General features: G+C 31.8%; 3 protein-coding genes across 3 annotated transcripts; all 3 read left to right on the top strand.

Annotated features, from left to right (window-relative positions):
- The first annotated feature begins 248 nt into the window (after positions 1-248).
- Positions 249-2,652, top strand: LOC148168595 (uncharacterized). The gene is made up of 3 exons (XM_088046223.1): positions 249-390; positions 438-698; positions 2,594-2,652. The coding sequence occupies exons 1-3, from the start codon at positions 249-251 to the stop codon at positions 2,650-2,652; spliced, it is 462 nt and encodes a 153-aa protein (XP_087902349.1).
- A 9,451-nt stretch (positions 2,653-12,103) lies between these two features.
- Positions 12,104-14,889, top strand: LOC148168594 (uncharacterized). Its single transcript, XM_088045478.1, has 4 exons — positions 12,104-13,768; positions 13,820-14,131; positions 14,187-14,331; positions 14,721-14,889. The coding sequence occupies exons 1-4, from the start codon at positions 13,358-13,360 to the stop codon at positions 14,816-14,818; spliced, it is 966 nt and encodes a 321-aa protein (XP_087901604.1). The 5' UTR covers positions 12,104-13,357; the 3' UTR covers positions 14,819-14,889.
- A 3,670-nt stretch (positions 14,890-18,559) lies between these two features.
- Positions 18,560-19,563, top strand: LOC148168593 (putative odorant receptor 71a). The gene is given in 3 exon segments (XM_088046221.1): positions 18,560-18,640; positions 18,688-18,843; positions 19,519-19,563. Coding segments are annotated over 3 exon segments (282 nt in total).
- Positions 19,564-21,243: the final 1,680 nt, after the last annotated feature.

Genomic DNA, 21,243 nt, shown 5'->3' with positions numbered 1-21,243 from the left:
AACATTTGTTAAAAAGTTACTGTTACAAGTGGACGTCCAGTAAATTTTAAAGTGCAAAATTGAAAGGTGTTTTCTGTGATAACTTTGAGAAGACAAACGGATTCGTATGGAAGAGCAAGGTAAATTCTTACGTTAAATTTTATTATTTTGGTCTGGATAAATGCATGTTTAACGTAAATATAAATTCAAACAATTTTAGTATGAGTAAGCAAAGCAGAATTATAATTTGTCAAGTGACCCGACGAAACATGCAGTTCAGTTTTATTTGGCCTAGTTTCTCAGAAGAATTACATCCAGGCAAATGGTACTACATTAAAATCTCTGCTTTCCTTTTAAGTTTTGGTGTTATGATATCTTCTACGTTTATGCATCTTATAGTCACACTAAATAGTATGCTCCCACTTGTATATTAAATTTCACTAAAATTCAAATTTTAGATAATTTGGATATCTACATTATTGAAGATATTGCGGTATTAACATCAATGACTGGAATTTGGTACATGGCGACACTTTACATTCGTAATCAACCAAAAATTGCTCAAATGCTCTTAGATTTATCTGTGTTCAATTTTGGAAAACCTCCGAATTTTGACAAAATAAACAAAAAATTAAATTTCTGGTCATGGTTTGCGTTCATGTACCCCACATGTGGAGTGTCGACGTACAACTTAATTAAACTATCCTCAAAAGGAGAGTGTGAAAAAATGAATAAAATGTATGGTTTTGATGAAAAATGTGGCTTGGTGCATCCTTACTGGATTCCATTCGATATAAATCATTTTCCGGTGTTCCATATACTTCTTGTTTACACTTGGATTTCAGCAGTTCTTTTCGTGAGATTACACTTGTCAATTTTTTTTCAAGCTGTGGAGATATCTCAACACATTATTTTAAGAATTAGACATTTAAACTTGATGATTGAAGAAACTTTTGAAGAGACTGATTATAAGACATGTCGCCGGAAGTTTATACGCTGCATAAGGTACCACCAAGAAATTCTAAAGTAAGTTTACAATTTTATTTTGAGCTGATAGAAAAGAATATTTTGCAGCATAGCTGAACGATTGGATAGGTGCTTTTCAGATCTTATGTTTGTTCATTTTGTTATGACAGCATCAATTTGTGGATGTCTAGAAAAACAGTTTGTTGATGTAAATAAATATATTATTTCGTTGTCTAAGCGGCAAATTCCGCAATCTCACTTTTTGCAAAGTCATACGTGAGCGCAAAAAACTGTTTTTTTCAATTTTTTCAATGATTAATTGGTATCAAATCTTAGCTTATGGTCACCTCAAAAATACAAAAAATAATTTCCACCAGTAAGTTTACAGGGAAAAATGTATCTGAAAAAAAGTAGTAACAAAATATTTTCACAATTGACTTTGCGGATGTTACCGCTTAGACGACGATTTAGAACTAGTACTAAGCCTAAATCAACAAAATTTTGTTGTAGGGCATTTATCCCATGATAGCCGGTGTACATCTCTTTGGTTGGATTCTCTCTTTGTTTATTGCTTCACTTGGAGGTCAACAAATTGTGGACTCTGTAAGTATTTCGTTTTTTAATTTTTTCGAATCCAAATTAATGCTTCAGAGTTTGTCAATAACGGAAAGCATTTGGGCCGCCAAATGGTATTCAGCAGATGTCAGACTACAGAAAAGTGTTCTATTTTTTCTTCTCAAATCCCAAAGAGGTTTATACATGACGGTGGGTTCCTTCGGAATTTTGTCCTATCAATTTTTTGTCGCGGTAAAAAGAAACCCTTGTTATTACTGTTCAAAAAATTTTTGATTTGTAGGTTTTAAAAATGTCATATTCTGTACTCGCAATGCTGACTTCGTAGTGTCTGTATTCATAACTCAACTTTCTGAACTTCTCTTAACCGATAAATAAACACTAATTTAATCACATAAAAACATCTCGTTGTGGTATATGTCAAATATTTTAGATATTATGTACTTACAAGGTTTACTGTGTAGAGTGAATACCTCAAGGCGATACTAGCTAATTAATAACCAACGTATGCCATACAACGCTTTATCCAATATGGCAAAATTATCGTCTAATAAAATTGATAACAAATTCAAAAAAAAATTGGTAGTGTAGTCACGAAACACCAGCACATTGAATACTTGGAAATGTGACAAACTTGTTTAACTAGAATTAGAACAAAGACAAATAAAACATTTGAGAATCAAGTTGGACGCATCTCAGAAACTATTTAGGAAAAATGCACAAGAAACTTAGTTTATATCATTAATTTATTATTATTAGGTATTATAAATGGACCTTTAAATTTAGTGGTTAACCGAATCTATAATCATATCTACGTAAATTATTTTCTTTGTGAGAGTTCGGCGAGAATAGATAAATAAGTAGTAAATAATAGCCAAACATTCTTGTTCATATCTTTTTCAGTTTCTTTAACCTTTCAGTTGCTTAGCGATTCCTTTTAAAACAAAATATTTTATTTAAAATCCTGTACCGCCCATCCTAACAAAAAAGGACCAAAGAATTAGATGAATTACGAAGTCAACGATAAAAAAACACGAATTAGATTGACCAATCCCATACAATTGAAAAATTACAGTGTATTTGAGGGAGCGAATTGTAGTTTACGTTCTCACAGACAATAATTCCACAGGTTGAATGGTTATGAATTTTTAACCACTAAACTAGAGACTTTCGTAAAATGTACGCAACATTTGTTAAAAAGTTACTGTAAGAAGTGGACGTTGAGTGCAATTTAAAGTGTAATATTAAAAAGTGAAACTTTGATGAGACAAACGTATTCATGTCTGAAGGCAAGGTAAATTGTAACGTAAAATTTTGTGTTCTTACGAGTATTAAAATATGGCACGTTTTCGACGGGCGTTTAACTCCAACTAATTTTAGTATGAGTGAGAAAAGCAGAATTATAATTTGTCAAGTGACTCGACGAAATATGCAGTTCAGTTTTATTTGGCCAAGTTTCTCCGAAGAATTACATCCAGGAAAATGGTACTACATTAAAATCTCCGCTTTCCTTTTAAGTTATGCTGTTATGATATTTTCTACATTCATGCATCTTATAGTCACACTAAAAAGTATGCTCGTATGAGCACATTAAACTTCACTGAAATTATAATTTTAGACAATTTGAATCTCTACATTATCGAAGATATTGCGGTATTAACATCTATGAGTGGAATTTGGTACATGGCAACGCTTTACATTCGGAATCAACCAAATATTGCACGAATTCTCCAAGATTTGTCTATTTTTAATTATGGAAAACCTCCGAATTTTGACAAAGTAAACAAACAGTTAAACTTTTGGTCGTGGTTTGCGTTCATGTACCCTACATGTGGAGTGTCGACATACAACTTCATAAAATTATCTTCAAAAGCAGAATGTGAAAAAATGAATAAAATGCATGGTTTAGATGAAAAATGTGGATTGGTGAATCCCTACTGGATTCCATTCGATATAAATCATTTTCCAGTGTTTCATGTACTTCTTGTTTACACTTGGATTTCAGCAGTTCTTTTCGTGAGATTACACCTGTCAATTTTTTTTCAAGCTGTGGAGATATCACAACACATTATTTTAAGAATTAGACATTTAAACTTGATGATTGAAGAAACTTTTGAAGAGACTGATTATAAAACTTGTCGCAGCAAGTTTATACGCTGCATAAGGTACCACCAAGAAATTCTAAAGTAAGTTTGTAATTTAATTTCGAGCTGATAGAAAAGAATATTTTGCAGCATAGCTGAACGATTGGATAGGTGTTTTTCAGATCTCATGTTTGTTCATTTTGTTATGACAGCATCAATTTGTGGATGCCTCGAAAAACAATTTGTTGATGTAAATATATTATTTATAATTAGTGCAAAGCCTAAATCAACAAAATTTTGTTGTAGGGCATTTATCCCATGATAGCCGGTGTACATCTTTTTGGTTGGATCCTTTCTTTGTTTATTGCTTCACTTGGAGGTCAACAAATTGTGGACTCTGTAAGTATTTTGTTTTTTTATTTTTTAAATCTAATTAATGGTCCAGAGTTTGACAATAACGGAAAGCATATGGGCCGCCAAATGGTATTCAGCAGATATCAGACTACAGAGGAGTGTTCTATTTTTTCTTCTCAAATCCCAAAGAGGTTTATACATGACAGTGGGGTCCTTTGGAATTTTGTCCTATCAATTTTTTGTCGCGGTAAAAAGAATGCCTTGTTTTTATTTTTCAAAAAATATTTCATTTCTAGGTTTTAAAAATGTCGTATTCTGTACTCGCAATGCTGACTTCGTAGACTTGTCTCTATATTCATAATAATTCAACTTTCTGAACTTCTCTCTTAACCGACAAATAAACATCACATTTAAAAAATATTTATTTGTGATATACAAGTGTCCGGAAAGTCGCGCACCACAGTCATACTGTATCATCGGACAATGCCGGAGATCACCGGAAAAATGTTAAAAAAATCCAAATGTTCAATTTTTCGACATATGATGGATTAAAAAGCAAAAATTTAATGTCAAAATTAGCGATTTATGTGCAATCATTTCACGTTTATATGAATTTGTTACCTAAAAAACATTTTGTGCAAAGGCAAAAAAAATCGGAAAAATCTTGTGAAAAATGGCTGAAAACTGTTAACAAGATTGATGAATTAACAATGTCGATGAGTGTGGCATCGTTTGCATGAAACCATTAGTTACATTACTCGTTCATGTGCTGACCTGACAGTAGTGTAACAAAGCCGGTTCTAGACCGGAAGTCGTAATCTCGAGCGCCCGTCCGGTGATGTATTGCTGGTCATCTACCAATCAGGCGCACAGATGGTGTCGGCGGCTCTTCCGGCGTATTGCTGGTCATCTGCCAATCAGGTGGCGGGTGATTTAAAAATTTGACACATGGCGGTGCGAATTTGACAGCTGGTGGCGGGAAATTGAAATGTGTAGCCGGTTGGAGGCGCCGCGAGCCGATAAACAGTTCAATTTGCGCGTGCGCGGCTAAACGGCGGGAAATTTAAAAATTTGACAGATGGCGGTGGAAATTTGACATCTGGCGGCGGGAAATTTGAATTGACAGATGGCTGTAAATTTGACATTTGATCGTTCAAGATGGCGTCTTTAATTGTGACAGCTGGTAGAGGATCAAGATGGCGGTGACGGTTTGGGTGACAATCATAGAGGGCGCTAGAGAGAGAGCAAAAAATTCAAAAAAATTTGAGTGCGGTTCTCGGAAAAAATTGCAATTTCTCGGAAAAAAATATTATAATTTCTCGGAAAAAACATGTAAAATAGTTCGTTATTTGGGTGTGGTCATTTGGTCTGATTTCCGCGTTTCTCGGAATAACCGCAAACATTGATAACAGACCAAACTAGATGTTTTCAAACAAGACAAAAATTTAAAATAGTTCGCAGGGTATAAACAAGGTGTTTGAGATTTTCAGTCGCTGCTTGTATTTTTTATGAGACTTTTGGTGGGTCGTATGTACGATTTTCTGTAGCGGGATATTTAAAAATGGTGGAGTGCACGCCATCTATCCATCGTGGTGTGGTAGAAATCTGTATTATCGATTAAAAAATTTTCTGGAAATATGTAAAAAGTGTATGGGCAATGACACTATTATAGCGATCGAGTACCTATATAATAATAAATTAATGAAAAAAAAAAAATTCTGCAGGTCGTCTAATGTATGCAGGAATCTGGAATCAGGAATCAACATTAGTAGATGTCATATTTTTAGCGCAAATTTTAAATTCGATAAGAGGTGTGTGAGTGGGTGGTGCGTGCAAATATAAATCCAATTGAACTTCCGTAATTTACAAGTATTCAAAATGAATACGCAAACAAGAGAAGAAGTCAAATCAATTATTAGAAACCGATGGCCTAATCTTAAATTTGTAAGTTTATGATCTTTATATAATATATTTATGTTTTATTTTAACCTATCTTTATCAGTTTGTCTTGGTGTCTCTTGAAAAACTCCCTGAAGATGCTGAAATTCTCAATATATCAGGGTGTGAACTAGGCAGTGTAGGTTGTATAAACAATACATGGGGCCTACATATTTACCATAAGGTGAGTTCCTTTTTTCATATATTTTCAATTCAAGGAATTTATTTTTGAATATCTTCACAGTATCCTGAGACAATTCGAAGGCGTGGAAGACCACGGAAAAGGAAGCCTTCTTTTCAATTTATTGCTTTGTAAATATATTATATACAAATAAAATTAAATAAAAGTATAAAGTTTTATTTATTATTCAAAATAAAGGGCGTGCAATATAAGCAATAAAGAATTACTTAACTAATTACATATATGAAAAGCGTGTTTGGCGTTTTTAGGTAAGGAGTCGTCGTAAATAGCCTGTTCAGAATACGATTTTTCTACATTTCATAATTTGAATTTAAATTCGAATCTAACGAATAAATTGTGATAAATCAATCTTTATGCGGTAAATGATGTTAATATAGATGTTAGTGTTAAAATCAAGACATTGATATTATTACCTCTATTTTTGTGCTTCAACTTCCTCGACTGTGGCATGTATGAATTTGATCCTGCTGATATTTTAACGAATTTGTCGATTGAGAGAGTTAGAAATAAAATTGAATCAAGTTGCCATCCACTTCCAGACGATTCAAAATTGCATGTCTGCGAATGAAAAAATCGGGTTCGAGAGACCTCAATTTACCCTCAGAAAGGTAAAAGATACTTCGGGAATGCTTTTCCAACAAAAATCTTCACAAAATCACAATGCCAGTTGGCTATAACAGATGTCAGATTAATTACGACGTAATTTAAAATTTGTTTAAGAAACAACAAAAAGGGGACCAGAGGGTTAAAGGAGCTCTATGATTTGAATTCCAAGGTACAGAGTAGTTGTAGTAATTTAAATATTATTTTTAAAGTGCAATCAACCAAGTTAGTGACTTTCGAATCGATTCTTAAGGTTGATATTGAAGCCGCAAGTGGTTTTCCTGCAGATACGAAAGCATATTGCATTCACCGCAAACGTTGATATTTCTAATTTTATCATTTTAATTATGAATTTGTATTAATTAAGCTTGTAGAAGGTGACAAAAGTGTTCGAAACACAAATTTTATTTCTTATAAATTTTATTATTACATATCCAATTATATAAATAATGTGCATTATTGGCGCTACAAATACATAGTTTTTTATTTCCTGAAGCATATTCATGATACATGCAGAACGGAATGGCCTTTGGAAATTTCTCGATGCATTGAATTGTGGTGTTGACGTCTTTTTCTATATTAATAATTTCAGGAGACCATGTAATGGTGTCGGTGTGATATTTGAAGTAGTCTTTTAAGAAAATTACATTCATTCTTCCTTTAACGTAGATCACATCGACCCGCTCACCATGTTCGGAATCGAAATGATATCCTAAAATGTTGTCGATTTCTTGGTATGGAATTATTCCTGAAGTGTATCGTATCATGTGATGCGATTTTTCTAAATAGTTGACTTGTCGACGCGATTCTGGATCAAGTGATTGGTACGGTATTGGAGACTTGAAAAAGTAATGGCTGATCTGTTTTCCGTCGAACAGTGTAAGCTCTTTCGGAATAAATTCAGGAATACAAAATCCTTGGATGTCACACACGATAATCTTCATTATTAATTATTTCGTAGAGAGCTGAGGAAATCACCAACACATCAATATTATCAGCTAGCTAGCTAGCTAACAACTAACTTCTTTTTCTTCTAGATGACAAATAAAGTACCTATTGATAATGATTATGATTGGTCTAAATTTATTCCTACTACATACCTAATAAGATCTAATTTAATCACCATCATTCTTACGGGAGTCGTCGCAGTAAATTGATGGTCTTCTTTTTCTTTTTACATTTTTTGCATTTGGTTTTAAATCTCTATTTGATGGGGGGAATAATCACTTTTAGTTTATTATACAAAAGATGTATTTTTTTTATTTCACTCATTACACTATAAAATGAAATTTTTTTATCGATGTATCTGTTGCACGTAAGAATAAGATCGATATAAAATTTATAGATGACACTTTTCTCGATGTTGGTGTTGATGGTGATGTTGTTGTTGTTGTTGTTGTTGTTGTTGATGATGATGATGTTATCATTATTTTTTTGAAGAAAATCGGAAAACGAACAATACGCATCATTCTCAATGTTACTTATTGAAATTTTGATTGCATCTTCACAACAAAATTGATCCATTTTCAGAAACACTCTTCGACACTTTATTCATTCTATACGTAGAAACACTGACTGATTTTTGTCTTAATATGATCTTTCATATAGTTTCCTCTTTCGACAATGCTCTATCTCTTTTTCGCATACGTAATGAGACTGATCCAAAATTTATGATGAAAAATAGTGTGACAGCTCATATATTTGAGAGTTGCAACCTTTGAAATAAGATCAAGATTTTTTTGTACCAAAATTTTTATTCAAATACATATTGTATAATATTTATTGTCATCAAAAATGGTAAAAATAATAATCTTTATATGAAAACTGATAGTAAAAAAGAGGGAGAAATGTTATATAAATGATCTTCCATAAATCAAATTAAATCAAATTATTTGTGTGTGTGTTGCTATGAACAATAACAGTAGTGATACTAGCAGTAGTAGCAATAACGGTAGCAGCAGCAGCAGCAGCAGCAGCAGCAGCAGTAATCGTTGTAGTGAAGTGATTAGACAGAAAAAGTTATTACAAGAAATTTTGTATTTTGAAGAAACCAAAATTTATCTACTGGATAAAATTAAATTTCAATTGATTAATTTATCTTCGATTGATTTATTTCAAATTTACAACCAGTTACCAGCAATTTTTAAAGAAGATTCCGATATCAAAAATCATTTACCCTGTTTGGAACATTACTATTGTGACAACGACTACAACGAGAACGTCGATGTAATTGACGGACCACCACCCTCTTTAGAAAATTGCCCCAGGTGTATTGACATCAAACGAAACCATCATCATCATCATCATCATCATCATCATCAACAACAACATCATAAAACACAATAAGAAGATGATGAATATATATGTATTATTTGTTGTATTAATTAACAACATTCTACATGTACAACGTACTTCGGATATAATTGAATGTTATATCTCCATTAGTGATAATTTTAACGATACATGGCCTGATAATTGGATGATGATGAAAAATATGGGGCGAGATTTTCAACTTTCAATTTTTCAAGATGAAGAAAATAATTTCGATTACGATTCATCGATATCGGCAACCGAGACGACGACGACGATGTCACCAACAATAACGAGTATGATGACATCATCAAATCGAACAATATTTTATAAATTAAGATTTGTTTTTCAAAATCGATCTTATTTCGATTCTGATTGGATTAAATTATCAAATTCGTTATTTATTCCACCAACACAATTATCACAGTCAGCGGAAGTACCAATAACTACGTCTTCAATTTCAATAATAAAACCATCAGAACCGTCAATGAATTTTTCATCTGTATGGAATAATGTTGTAAATAATATTTTTAATGAATTTGATGAAAAAGTAAAATTAGCAAAATGCAAACATTACAATGATTTCTTGTTAGTTATATCGATTATTGAAATGTCTCTAATCGTACTACTTTCAGGCTTACTTACATTTACATACAATAAATTAAATAGAAATCAAATTGTACAATATGAATTGTAGTAATACATAGGTGCCTACAGCTTCTATTGTAATGATAAATATGTTTGTACTATGTAATTATAAATACATATGTATTTGATTTCAATATAGATATATAAAGACGTAACTACGATTTTTTTCTTAGTTAAACACTTCATCTTTACGAATAAATAATGATGAAAACGACTTTGTTATTAGTTTTGTGGTTATGTTTAAATCGCATGATAATTTATGGGAATTATCTCAACAGTAATAGTGAAGATGAAAAGAAAATTGTAGTTCATTATTTGTATAAATATGGGTATCTTTTCGGTGATAGTACTGACGAATCATCATCATCATTATCATCATCAGACTCCTTATCATTATTAGAAAATAATTACGAAAAAATAAGATCTGCTTTATTTGAATTTCAAGAATTCTACAGCTTAAATTCGACTAGAGAGATTGATAACGAAACATTAAAATTTATCGAACGTCCTCGTTGTGGTATACCGGATACCTTATCGGATTTTAATGTAAAGAAAGATAAAATATGGCATCACATGAACCTCACGTGGCGTGCATATATGAGAGATGAAAAAATTAAAAAAATTATTCGTGAAGCATTTCAAATTTGGGAGCAAAATACCAATTTTAAGTTTATCGAAGAGAATTTCAGCAGATTTCCAAATATTTTTATTACATTCGCCAACGGTGTGCATTCTTATTTCATACATCGAAGACCCTGCTCTAGTAAATTAGATGGAGAAGGAGGAGTTTTAGCACATGCTGATTATCCTAATCATTCAAATGTATCGGAAGTGCATATTGATTCAGCGGAAAGATGGAATTTTTACGATAACCCAAACGAAAATGATTTAGATTTTTTTGTCTGTTATTCTTCACGAAATCGGACATACCTTAGGATTACAACATTCATATATAAATTCATCTATTATGTATGCTTATTATCAACATGGTAAAAAATCTTTAGATACTGATGATATACGAGCAATTGAAAATTTATATGGAACATATTTGCCTACTACCAAAAGCATTAACCAGAAGAATGAAAATACTTTTCCAACTACTGCTACAACAACAACCACTACTACTACAGCTACCACTAGTATCAGCTCATCTTCATCGAGTTCAGGACAAAATGAAACATATCCGGATTTGTGTAAATTAAATAAAAAAATCAGTACGTTTTTAATTGTAAAAAACCATTTTTATATTTTTTACAAAAAATGGGTATGGTTAATCGAAATTGGAAAAAATTCATATACGAAACCAATGTTAATTACTGATTGGTTGAAATTTCTTCCATTGGATTTTAAGGAAATTTCTGTAATATTTCAATTGCCTTCAAATAATGAAGAAAAAGTAATGATTATTGTAAAAAATCAAATTTATATCGTAAAATTACCTCAATTAACATTATCAAGTAAAAATAATAACCCGATAACTGTAGAAAAAATGTTTAACATTTCATCACCAATTCGTTCAGCATTAATGACTTATTCTGGTGATGTGATATTATTTCTCGATCATAATAAATTTGTAAACATTAATCTGTGTTCTAATAAAATAAATAGTGTCGGCTTGATATTGGAACGATTTCCAGGCGTTCCTGCACATAAATTATTAGGTGCAATACGATATGTTAACGGAAAAATGTACTTTTTTAATAAAATGAATTTCTTTGAGTTCGATGAATTTTTAAATGCGGTCACACGATCCGCTATCAAAGATTTGTCGATATTCGGAATAAATTGCCCCAATGAAAACATTTTGATTCAAATTAAGAATTTACTATCTCGGCTTGTAACATTCGAAAATAAAGAAGAAGAAGGAGAAGAAATAGAAGATGATAATGAGTAAATTAAAAATTTTAATTATACTTATATTATACTTATATTTTTTATAAGTTTTATAAATAAAATGCTAATAAAACCACCGTTTTTATCAAATTAGTTTAAAGGATTTTGTAAAAATACGAAGTTGTGGTAAAAGTGGTTTCCGTGTTTTATAAAAAACATTCTGTTAGTGGTAATGTTTCCGTCTTATCTGTAGAAAATATTACATCACCAACTCGATCAGTGTTAACGGTTTTTAATAATATGAATTTAATTGTGTTCACCCGATCGAATATTAAAGATTTGTCGATATTCGAAATAAATTGTTCTAATGAAAAACAATTTGATTTAAATTATCCCAATTTGTCAGAATGATGAGTAAATCAGATTTTAACTTTATTACTGATTAATGAAATATTAAGGAAAACTACAGCTTTTTATCAAATTAGTTCATTGGTTAGGTTTTCCGTTCAATTACGTAATTTATGGTAATCGTGGTTTCCCAGATTTATTAAAAAACGTTCCCTCAGTGGTAAAGTTCCGTGTTTTATATTCTTATATTTCCAGTCGAATCAATTGCAATAAGTCGTGCTGTCGTTTGCTAATCAATCAATCAATTACAGTAAAAATGAGTGGTTCAGCTCCAAAATCGTTGCAAAACTTAACGTTTATACAAATAATAAAATCTTTTCCATTTGGAAATAGCATTGTTAATTTATACAATATTTTACCGACAATTTTATGGTACGATTTTCTCAAATTTTATTGGACTGAAAGACTTGAGAATGATATTATAATCTCCGTTGAAAATGCTGAAAGTGGTACCGAATTTGCTAATTGTCAATGTGAAAATTGTCTTAATCAAAATTATACGTGGGGTGAAAGAGTGAAGTGTGAAAACTTTATGAAACTACTGATATACCAAAACCCTTATTATAATGAATACGGACTACATATTCGAAATATTCAAAGATACAAGTACATTTGCATAAATTTCGATTTTTATGATGTTACGTTTGGTGATGATGAATACCTCTGTATGTTTGGAGTATGTTTTAAATGTGTGGACCACATAATTTCATTAAACGTTACATCTTATTCAGATTTTAGTATTAAACTAAAAAAAGTTGTTTTACATTATGTCATAAAATCTACTAAATTGTACCAATACGTAGGTGATTCTGGGTCTTGGTGTGGATGGTGCATCAACAAACCATTATTTTCAATACAGTCATTTAAAAGGTGTTGTATTAAATTACATTTGAAAAAATATACATTAGCAAGTACTGTACATATTTCATCGTCTTCTTCCTCTTCTTCGGTGGTTTCTACCGATGATGAAATATTTTAATTTTAGAACCAATCAAATTTACGCTTTTGCTTATCATTTTTGTGTGACGTAATAAATTATTTCATACAAGGAGATCTATTATTCATTTCAGTTTCAGACACTTCATTCTAGTTTTACTGTCCGCGTGCATTACTTAAATCATTAAAATGAATTCCAATCATCATAATACTCTTCAGTCATTAAATGACACCGCTTCATGCACATTGCCCAATCGTGTTCGGGCAAATGAAGACTTAGTAGTTGATCATTCGTATAAAATTATTAATATAAAGTGTATTAAAACAAAATTTGGAAATTCGGTTGTTTGTTCTGTTGATGGAAAAGGTGATCTCTTTTTACCCAAACGTTTGGCGCAAAACTTTTTGGATAATTCCGAGCTTCGAAATTATTTGTTGAGCGGTAAAGGATCAAGTATCATCTTCAGAGGGCAGAAAGACGTTGGTAAGGCAGAAAAGGCCAACGTTTTTGAATTTGAGAAACATGAATAAATCAACGAAACTATCATCATCGTCGTCGTCATCGTCATCATCAGCATCTTCATCAACATCATCTACTAGCATGGATGAACAAATCAAGAACATAGAAAACATGTTGAACAATATTTCTTTGGATTCGAAAGAAAATGTGACCGAAATCAATGAAGAAATTGCAAAGTCAACAAAAGAATGTAAAAACCTATTGTTGAGTTCATCAAAATCTGTCTGGGAAAAACGCAAAAATCAAACAAAATTTATTCAACTCCAATGTTTAAAACATTTACTAGACGAAAAACTACAAGCATTTTCCCATCATCATCATCAACCTCAAGGAAGTGGACTGCAGCAGCACCAGCACCAGCAATCAACATCATCATCAACATCAGCTCCACTACGAAGGTTATCTCTAATCAAAGTAAGTAGTCTTTATTTTAACTAAATTTTGGTATTAATTTCTCCTTTACAGCCATTATTGGCGTTCAAATCGCGCGTTGAGACCTACATTCTCTACAACCATAACCATGTGGAACTTTTCGAGTTGTTGGTTGATTCGATGAATATGATTAAAGATTTGTTACATAAAAAAATTAAACAATTGGGTGCTCTCAAATTTAATTTGGAATTATGTAGCAAATATGTGTTACGGCTGGCGGATGATGATAAAGTCAACGGAGAAAATAAATACTTTACTACTGAAAATAAAATATTTTTGAAAACAACAACGAATGAGAAACTACACGATATTTTGACGCTTTTATTTCGAAATCTCATTGCCCAAGTAAGTACTTACATGTCTTATTATTATTAGTATTAATTTAATTTTTCATTCGCAGACATGTAATTTTGAATCGTCTGGAAGTGGATGGCAACTTGATTCAATTTTATTTCTAACTCTCTCAATCGACAAATTCGTTAAAATATCAGCAGGATCAAATTCATACATGCCACAGTCGAGAAAGTTGAAGCACAAAAATAGAGGTAATAATATCAATGTCTTGATTTTAACACTAACATCTATATTAACATCACTTACCGCATAAAGATTGATTTAACACAATTTATTCGTTAGATTCGAATTTAAATTCAAATTATGAAATGTAGGTATTGTGAAAAATCGTATTCTGAACAGGCTATTTATTGCTTTATTGTTTATTTCAGCTTTAAAAATGGGCACGACAGAATACATTTAATTCAAATACATCACTTTGCACTTTTAAAATTAATAAAAGCTTTATCACCTTTTGACAATAAACGATTTATTAGTTTGAATAAAATTAATTCACTTTCGTGGGGATCATTATTCAATTTATTCTAATCATCACATTGATGATCATTCTTATGAAATATTGATAATATTTTTCTCACAGATCACTGCAACGATGAGGACGACGACGACGATGACTATAATAAGAAAAAATATAAGCTCCTTACCAAAAAGCGCCAAACACGCTTTTCATATATGTAATTAGTTAAGTAATTCTTTATTGCTTATATTGCACGCCCTTTATTTTGAATAATAAATAAAACTTTATACTTTTATTTAATTTTATTTGTATATAATATATTTACAAAGCAATAAATTGAAAAGAAGGCTTCCTTTTCCGTGGTCTTCCACGCCTTCGAATTGTCTCAGGATACTGTGAAGATATTCAAAAATAAATTCCTTGAATTGAAAATATATGAAAAAAGGAACTCACCTTATGGTAAATATGTAGGCCCCATGTATTGTTTATACAACCTACACTGCCTAGTTCACACCCTGATATATTGAGAATTTCAGCATCTTCAGGGAGTTTTTCAAGAGACACCAAGACAAACTGATAAAGATAGGTTAAAATAAAACATAAATATATTATATAAAGATCATAAACTTACAAATTTAAGATTAGGCCATCGGTTTCTAATAATTGATTTGACTTCTTCTCTTGTTTGCGTATTCATTTTGAATACTTGTAAATTACGGAAGTTCAATTGGATTTATATTTGCACGCACCACCCACTCACACACCTCTTATCGAATTCAAAATTTGCGCTAAAAATATGACATCTACTAATGTTGATTCCTGATTCCAGATTCCTGCATACATTAGACGACCTGCAGAATTTTTTTTTTCATTAATTTATTATTATATAGGTACTCGATCGCTATAATAGTGTCATTGCCCATACACTTTTTACATATTTCCAGAAAATTTTTTAATCGATAATACAGATTTCTACCACACCACGATGGATAGATGGCGTGCACTCCACCATTTTTAAATATCCCGCTACAGAAAATCGTACATACGACCCACCAAAAGTCTCATAAAAAATACAAGCAGCGACTGAAAATCTCAAACACCTTGTTTATACCCTGCGAACTATTTTAAATTTTTGTCTTGTTTGAAAACATCTAGTTTGGTCTGTTATCAATGTTTGCGGTTATTCCGAGAAACGCGGAAATCAGACCAAATGACCACACCCGAATAACGAACTATTTTACATGTTTTTTCCGAGAAATTATAATATTTTTTTCCGAGAAATTGCAATTTTTTCCGAGAACCGCACTCAAATTTTTTTGAATTTTTTGCTCTCTCTCTAGCGCCCTCTATGATTGTCACCCAAACCGTCACCGCCATCTTGATCCTCTACCAGCTGTCACAATTAAAGACGCCATCTTGAACGATCAAATGTCAAATTTACAGCCATCTGTCAATTCAAATTTCCCGCCGCCAGCTGTCAAATTTCCACCGCCATCTGTCAAATTTTTAAATTTCCCGCCGTTTAGCCGCGCACGCGCAAATTGAACTGTTTATCGGCTCGCGGCGCCTCCAACCGGCTACACATTTCAATTTCCCGCCACCAGCTGTCAAATTCGCACCGCCATGTGTCAAATTTTTAAATCACCCGCCACCTGATTGGCAGATGACCAGCAATACGCCGGAAGAGCCGCCGACACCATCTGTGCGCCTGATTGGTAGATGACCAGCAATACATCACCGGACGGGCGCTCGAGATTACGACTTCCGGTCTAGAACCGGCTTTGTTACACTACTCCTGACTAACCCTAACAATACAACAGCCACGTTACTATGGCTTTGAATACTAAAAAATTAAATTATTGAGGAATTAGTTTAGCAATGTTACCATTTTCCTAATTAAATTTCGTTCCTTTTGCGAAAACAGAAAGGGTAGATTTTTTTTAACATTTTTTGGTACTCTGAGGGTTTACCCAATTACTCTCTTTCAAGGTAGTGCGCCACTTTCCGGACACCTGTATGTCAAATCTTTTAAATATTATGTACTTACAAGGTTTGCTGTGTAGGTTGAATATCTCAAGGCGTTCATATCTGTCTAGTAACCGACGTATAACATACAACATTTTATCCAATATGTCGGAATTTTCACCTAACAAGAATGATAACAAATCAAAAAAAAATTAGTAGCGTAGTCACACAACACCAGCACATACCTCGAAATGTGACAAACTTTTTTAACTTATTCTTATGTTTTGTTTCTTCACAAAGTGATGGAAACTAGAAATAAAACTAAGACATATAAAACAATTGACAATTAAGTTTGACGCATCTCAAAAACTATTCAGGAAAAATGCACAATAAACTTAGTTCATATCATTAATTATACAGGTGTCCCAGAACTTAGCCGAATTTATTATTATCCTTTCTACGTAAATTATTTTTTTGTGCGAGTTCAACGAGAATAAATGAATGAGTAGTAAATAATAGCCAAACATTAGTGTCAATACCTTTTTGATAGTTTCTTTAACCTTTCAGTTGCTTAGCGATTCCTTTTAAAACAAAATATTTTATTTAAAATCCTGTACCGCCCATCTTAACAAAAAAGAACCAAAGACTTAGATGAATTACGAAGTCAACAATAAAAAAACACGAATTAGATTGACCAATCCCACACAATTGAAAAATTACAGTGTATTTGAGAGAGCGAATAGTAGTTTACGTTCTCGCAGACAATAATTCCACAGGTTGAATGGTTATGAATTTTTAACCACTGAGCTAGAGACTTTCGTAAAATGTACACAACATTTGTTAAAAAGTAACTGTAAGAAGTGAATGGTCAGTGCATTTTAAAGTGTAAAATTAAAAAGTGTAACTTTGATGTGACAGACGCATTCATATCCAAAAGCAAGGTAAATTCTAACGTAAAATTTTGTGTTTATACGAGAATTAAAATATGGCACTTTACGTTTTCGACGTGCGTTTGTTTAACTTCAAATAAATTTTAGTATGAGTGAGAAAAGCAGAATTATAGTTTGCGAAGTGACTCGACGAAATATGCAGTTCAGTTTTATTTGGCCAAGTTTCTCCGAAGAATTACATCCAGGAAAATGGTACTACATTAAAATCTCCGCTTTCCTTTTAAGTCATGCTGTGATGATATTTTCTACACTCATGCATCTTATAGTCACACTACAAAGATAGTATTAGCACCTTAAACTTCACTGAAATTATAATTTTAGACAATTTGAATCTCTACATTTTCGAAGATATTGGAATATTAACATCTTTGAGTGGAATTTGGTACATGGCAACGCTTTACATTCGTAATCAACCAAATATTGCAAAAGTTCTCCAAGATTTGTCTATTTTCAATTATGGAAAACCTCCAAATTTTGACAAAGTAAACAAACAGTTAAACTTTTGGTCGTGGTTTGCGTTCATGTACCCTACATGTGGATTGTCGACTTACAACATAAACATAATTAAACTATCCTTAAAAGCAGAATGTGAAAAAATGAACAAAATGCATGGTTTAGTCGAAAAATGTGGGTTGGTGAATCCCTACTGGATTCCATTCAATATAAATTATTTTTCGGTGTTTCATCTAATTCTTTTTTACACTTGGATTTCTGCAGTTCTTTTCGTGAGATTACACCTATCAATTTTTTTTTCAAGCTGTAGAGATATCTCAACATATTATTTTAAGAATTAGACATTTAAACTTGATGATTGAAGAAACTTTTGAAGAGACTGGTTATAAAACTTGTCGCTGGAAGTTTATACGCTGCATAAGGTACCACCAAGAAATTCTAAAGTAAGTTTGCAATTTTATTACGCATTTATAGAAATAAACCTTTTGCATCAGTTTGTGGATGCCTGGAGAAACAATTCGTTGATGTAAACATTTTATTTATAACCACATCAAAGCCCAAATCAACACAATTTTCTTGCAAGGTTTTTATCCCATGATTGCTGGTGTAAATCTCTCTGGTTGGATTCTCTCTTTGTTCATTGCTTCACTTGGTGGTCAAAAAATTGTGGATTCTGTAAGTATTTCTTTTTATTATTTTCTAGATCTAAATGAATGCTCCAGAGCTTGTTAATTACGGAAAGCATTTGAACCTCCAAATGGTATTCAGCAGATGTCAGACTGCAGAAAAGTGTTCTATTTTTTCTTCTCAAATCCCAAAGAGGTTTATACATGACGGTGGGTTCCTTCGGAATTTTGTCCTATCAATTTTTTGTCTCGGTAAAAAGAATGCCTTGTTTTTATTTTTCAAAAAATATTTCATTGTCTAAGCGGCAAATTCCGCAATCTCACTTTTTGCAAAGTCATACGTGAGCGCAAAAAAACTGTTTTTTTCAATTTTTTCAATGATTAATTGGTATCAAATCTTAGCTTATGGTCACCTCTTTTCAAAAATACAAAAAATAATTTCCACCAGTAAGTTTACAGGAAAAAATGTATCTGAAAAAAAGTAGTAACAAAATATTTTCACAATTGACTTTGCAGATGTTACCGCTTAGACGACGATTTAGAACTAGTACCAAGCCTAAATCAACAAAATTTTGTTGTAGGGCATTTATCCCATGATAGCCGGTGTACATCTCTTTGGTTGGATTCTCTCTTTGTTTATTGCTTCACTTGGAGGTCAACAAATTGTGGACTCTGTAAGTATTTCGTTTTTTAATTTTTTCGAATCCAAATTAATGCTTCAGAGTTTGTCAATAACGGAAAGCATTTGGGCCGCAAATGGTATTCAGCAGATGTCAGACTACAGAAAAGTGTTCCATTTTTTCTTCTCAAATCCCAAAGAGGTTTATACATGACGGTAGGTTCTTTCGGAATTTTGTCCTATCAATTTTTTGTTGCGGTAAAAAAATGCTTTGTTATTAGTTATTGAGAAAAATATTTGATTTGCAGGTTTTAAAAATGTCGTATTCTGTTCTCGCAGTCCTGACTTCGTAGATTTGTGTCTGTATACATAATTTGGCTTTCTCAACTTCTCTTAACTATAATAACAATAATTAACAATAATTTGACCACATAACGAAAATAGCTATTTATTGTACAAGTCAGATATTTGAATATTATTTACGAGGCTAGTTGTGTCAGTCAAATACCTCAAGTCGGTAATATCTGTATAATAACATATATATGTCATACAACAGTTCATCCAATATGTCGAAATTTTAATTTTTCTTCTTAACTTCTAATTATTAATTAATTCTAATTAACTAATTATTGTCATTAAACCGTAACTTGATCACATTACAAATAGACACAGAGCTGATTTACACAATAATTTAATTAAAATTAAGTTAATCTCGCAACTAATTTGACGATTTCATGACCTTTGATTGGCGGAAAAACAATCACATGTCACTTTAACATGATGTTAAGTATTTAATTAAAATTAAAGATTTAAAATAGCTTCAGTAAACCGGTCCTTAGTATGTTAAATAATAAGTTCTAAAATATTCTCGCATTTACTTAAAATTTTAAAGCAATGCACCTTGAAAATTATTTAAATTATTCTCACATTTCATTTTTTAACAACAATTACATGAAACGGAAATTACAAATAAATGGTGTTCCGCATCAAACTTTCATTTTACCGATTCTGTTGAGCAGAATTAATTAGTGCTAATGTCGCACGTCAGTTGGACTATTAGCTTGAAAAATTTTATCCAATCTTATTTACTATTTGTCAAAGACTTAGTACATAATTATTGGTAATTAGTTACTATTGTATAATTGAAATTAATGAATTATATACTTAAATGAAATTTTCATCGCACTTCACACTCATTAGCCAACCATGTTAATAATTTTTATACTTTTCCTAACTTTTCAGTTGCTTAGCATTTTCTTTTACTACATAATATTTTATTTAAATTCCTGTACAACCCATCTTAACAAAGATAAAGTCCAAAGACTTGAAGTCAACGATAAAAAAACACAAATTAGATTGACCAATCCTACACAATTTGAAAATTATAATGTATTTATGAGAGCGAATTGTAGTTTACATTCTCGGAGACAATAATTCCACAGGTTGAACGGTTTATGAATTTTTAACCACTGAACTAGAGACGTTAGTAAAATGTACGCAACATTCGTTAAAAAGTAGAAGTAGAAGTAAACGACCAGCGTATTTTAACGTGGAAAATTATTTGGTATTTCTTCTCGTAACTTTAACAAGATAGTCGCACGTATATCGAAGAGGAAAAAGGTAAATTCTACCATAAAATGTGTTACTATTAAATGTCCACAATAATTTTAGTATGAGTGAGAAGAGTGGAATTCTAATTTGCCAAGTGACCCGACGAAATATGCAATTCAGTTTTATTTGGCTCAGTTTCGCAGAAGAATTGCATCCTGGAAAATGGTACTACGTTAAAATTTCCGCTTTTTTGATAAGTTTTGGTGTTTTGTTTCTTTCTGCAGTTATGCACCTTATAATAACTTTAAAATGTAGGTTTAAACGCACCTGCAAATTCAGCTAAAATCGTAATTTTAGATAACCTGGAAATCTACATTATCGAAGATATTGCAGTAATTACATCAAAGTGTGGAATTTGGTACATGGCAACTCTTTACGTTCGCAATCAACCGAGCAAAAGTGTTACACGATTTATCTGTTTT

This window comes from Gnatocerus cornutus, chromosome 9 (genome assembly GCF_029298725.1).
Source record: "Gnatocerus cornutus isolate USDA-ARS CGAHR chromosome 9, icGnaCorn1.1, whole genome shotgun sequence".
NCBI classification, from domain to species: Eukaryota; Metazoa; Arthropoda; class Insecta; order Coleoptera; family Tenebrionidae; genus Gnatocerus; species Gnatocerus cornutus.
The sequence above is the reverse complement of the archived record's forward strand: the minus strand, read 5'-3'. Positions and strand labels throughout refer to the sequence as shown.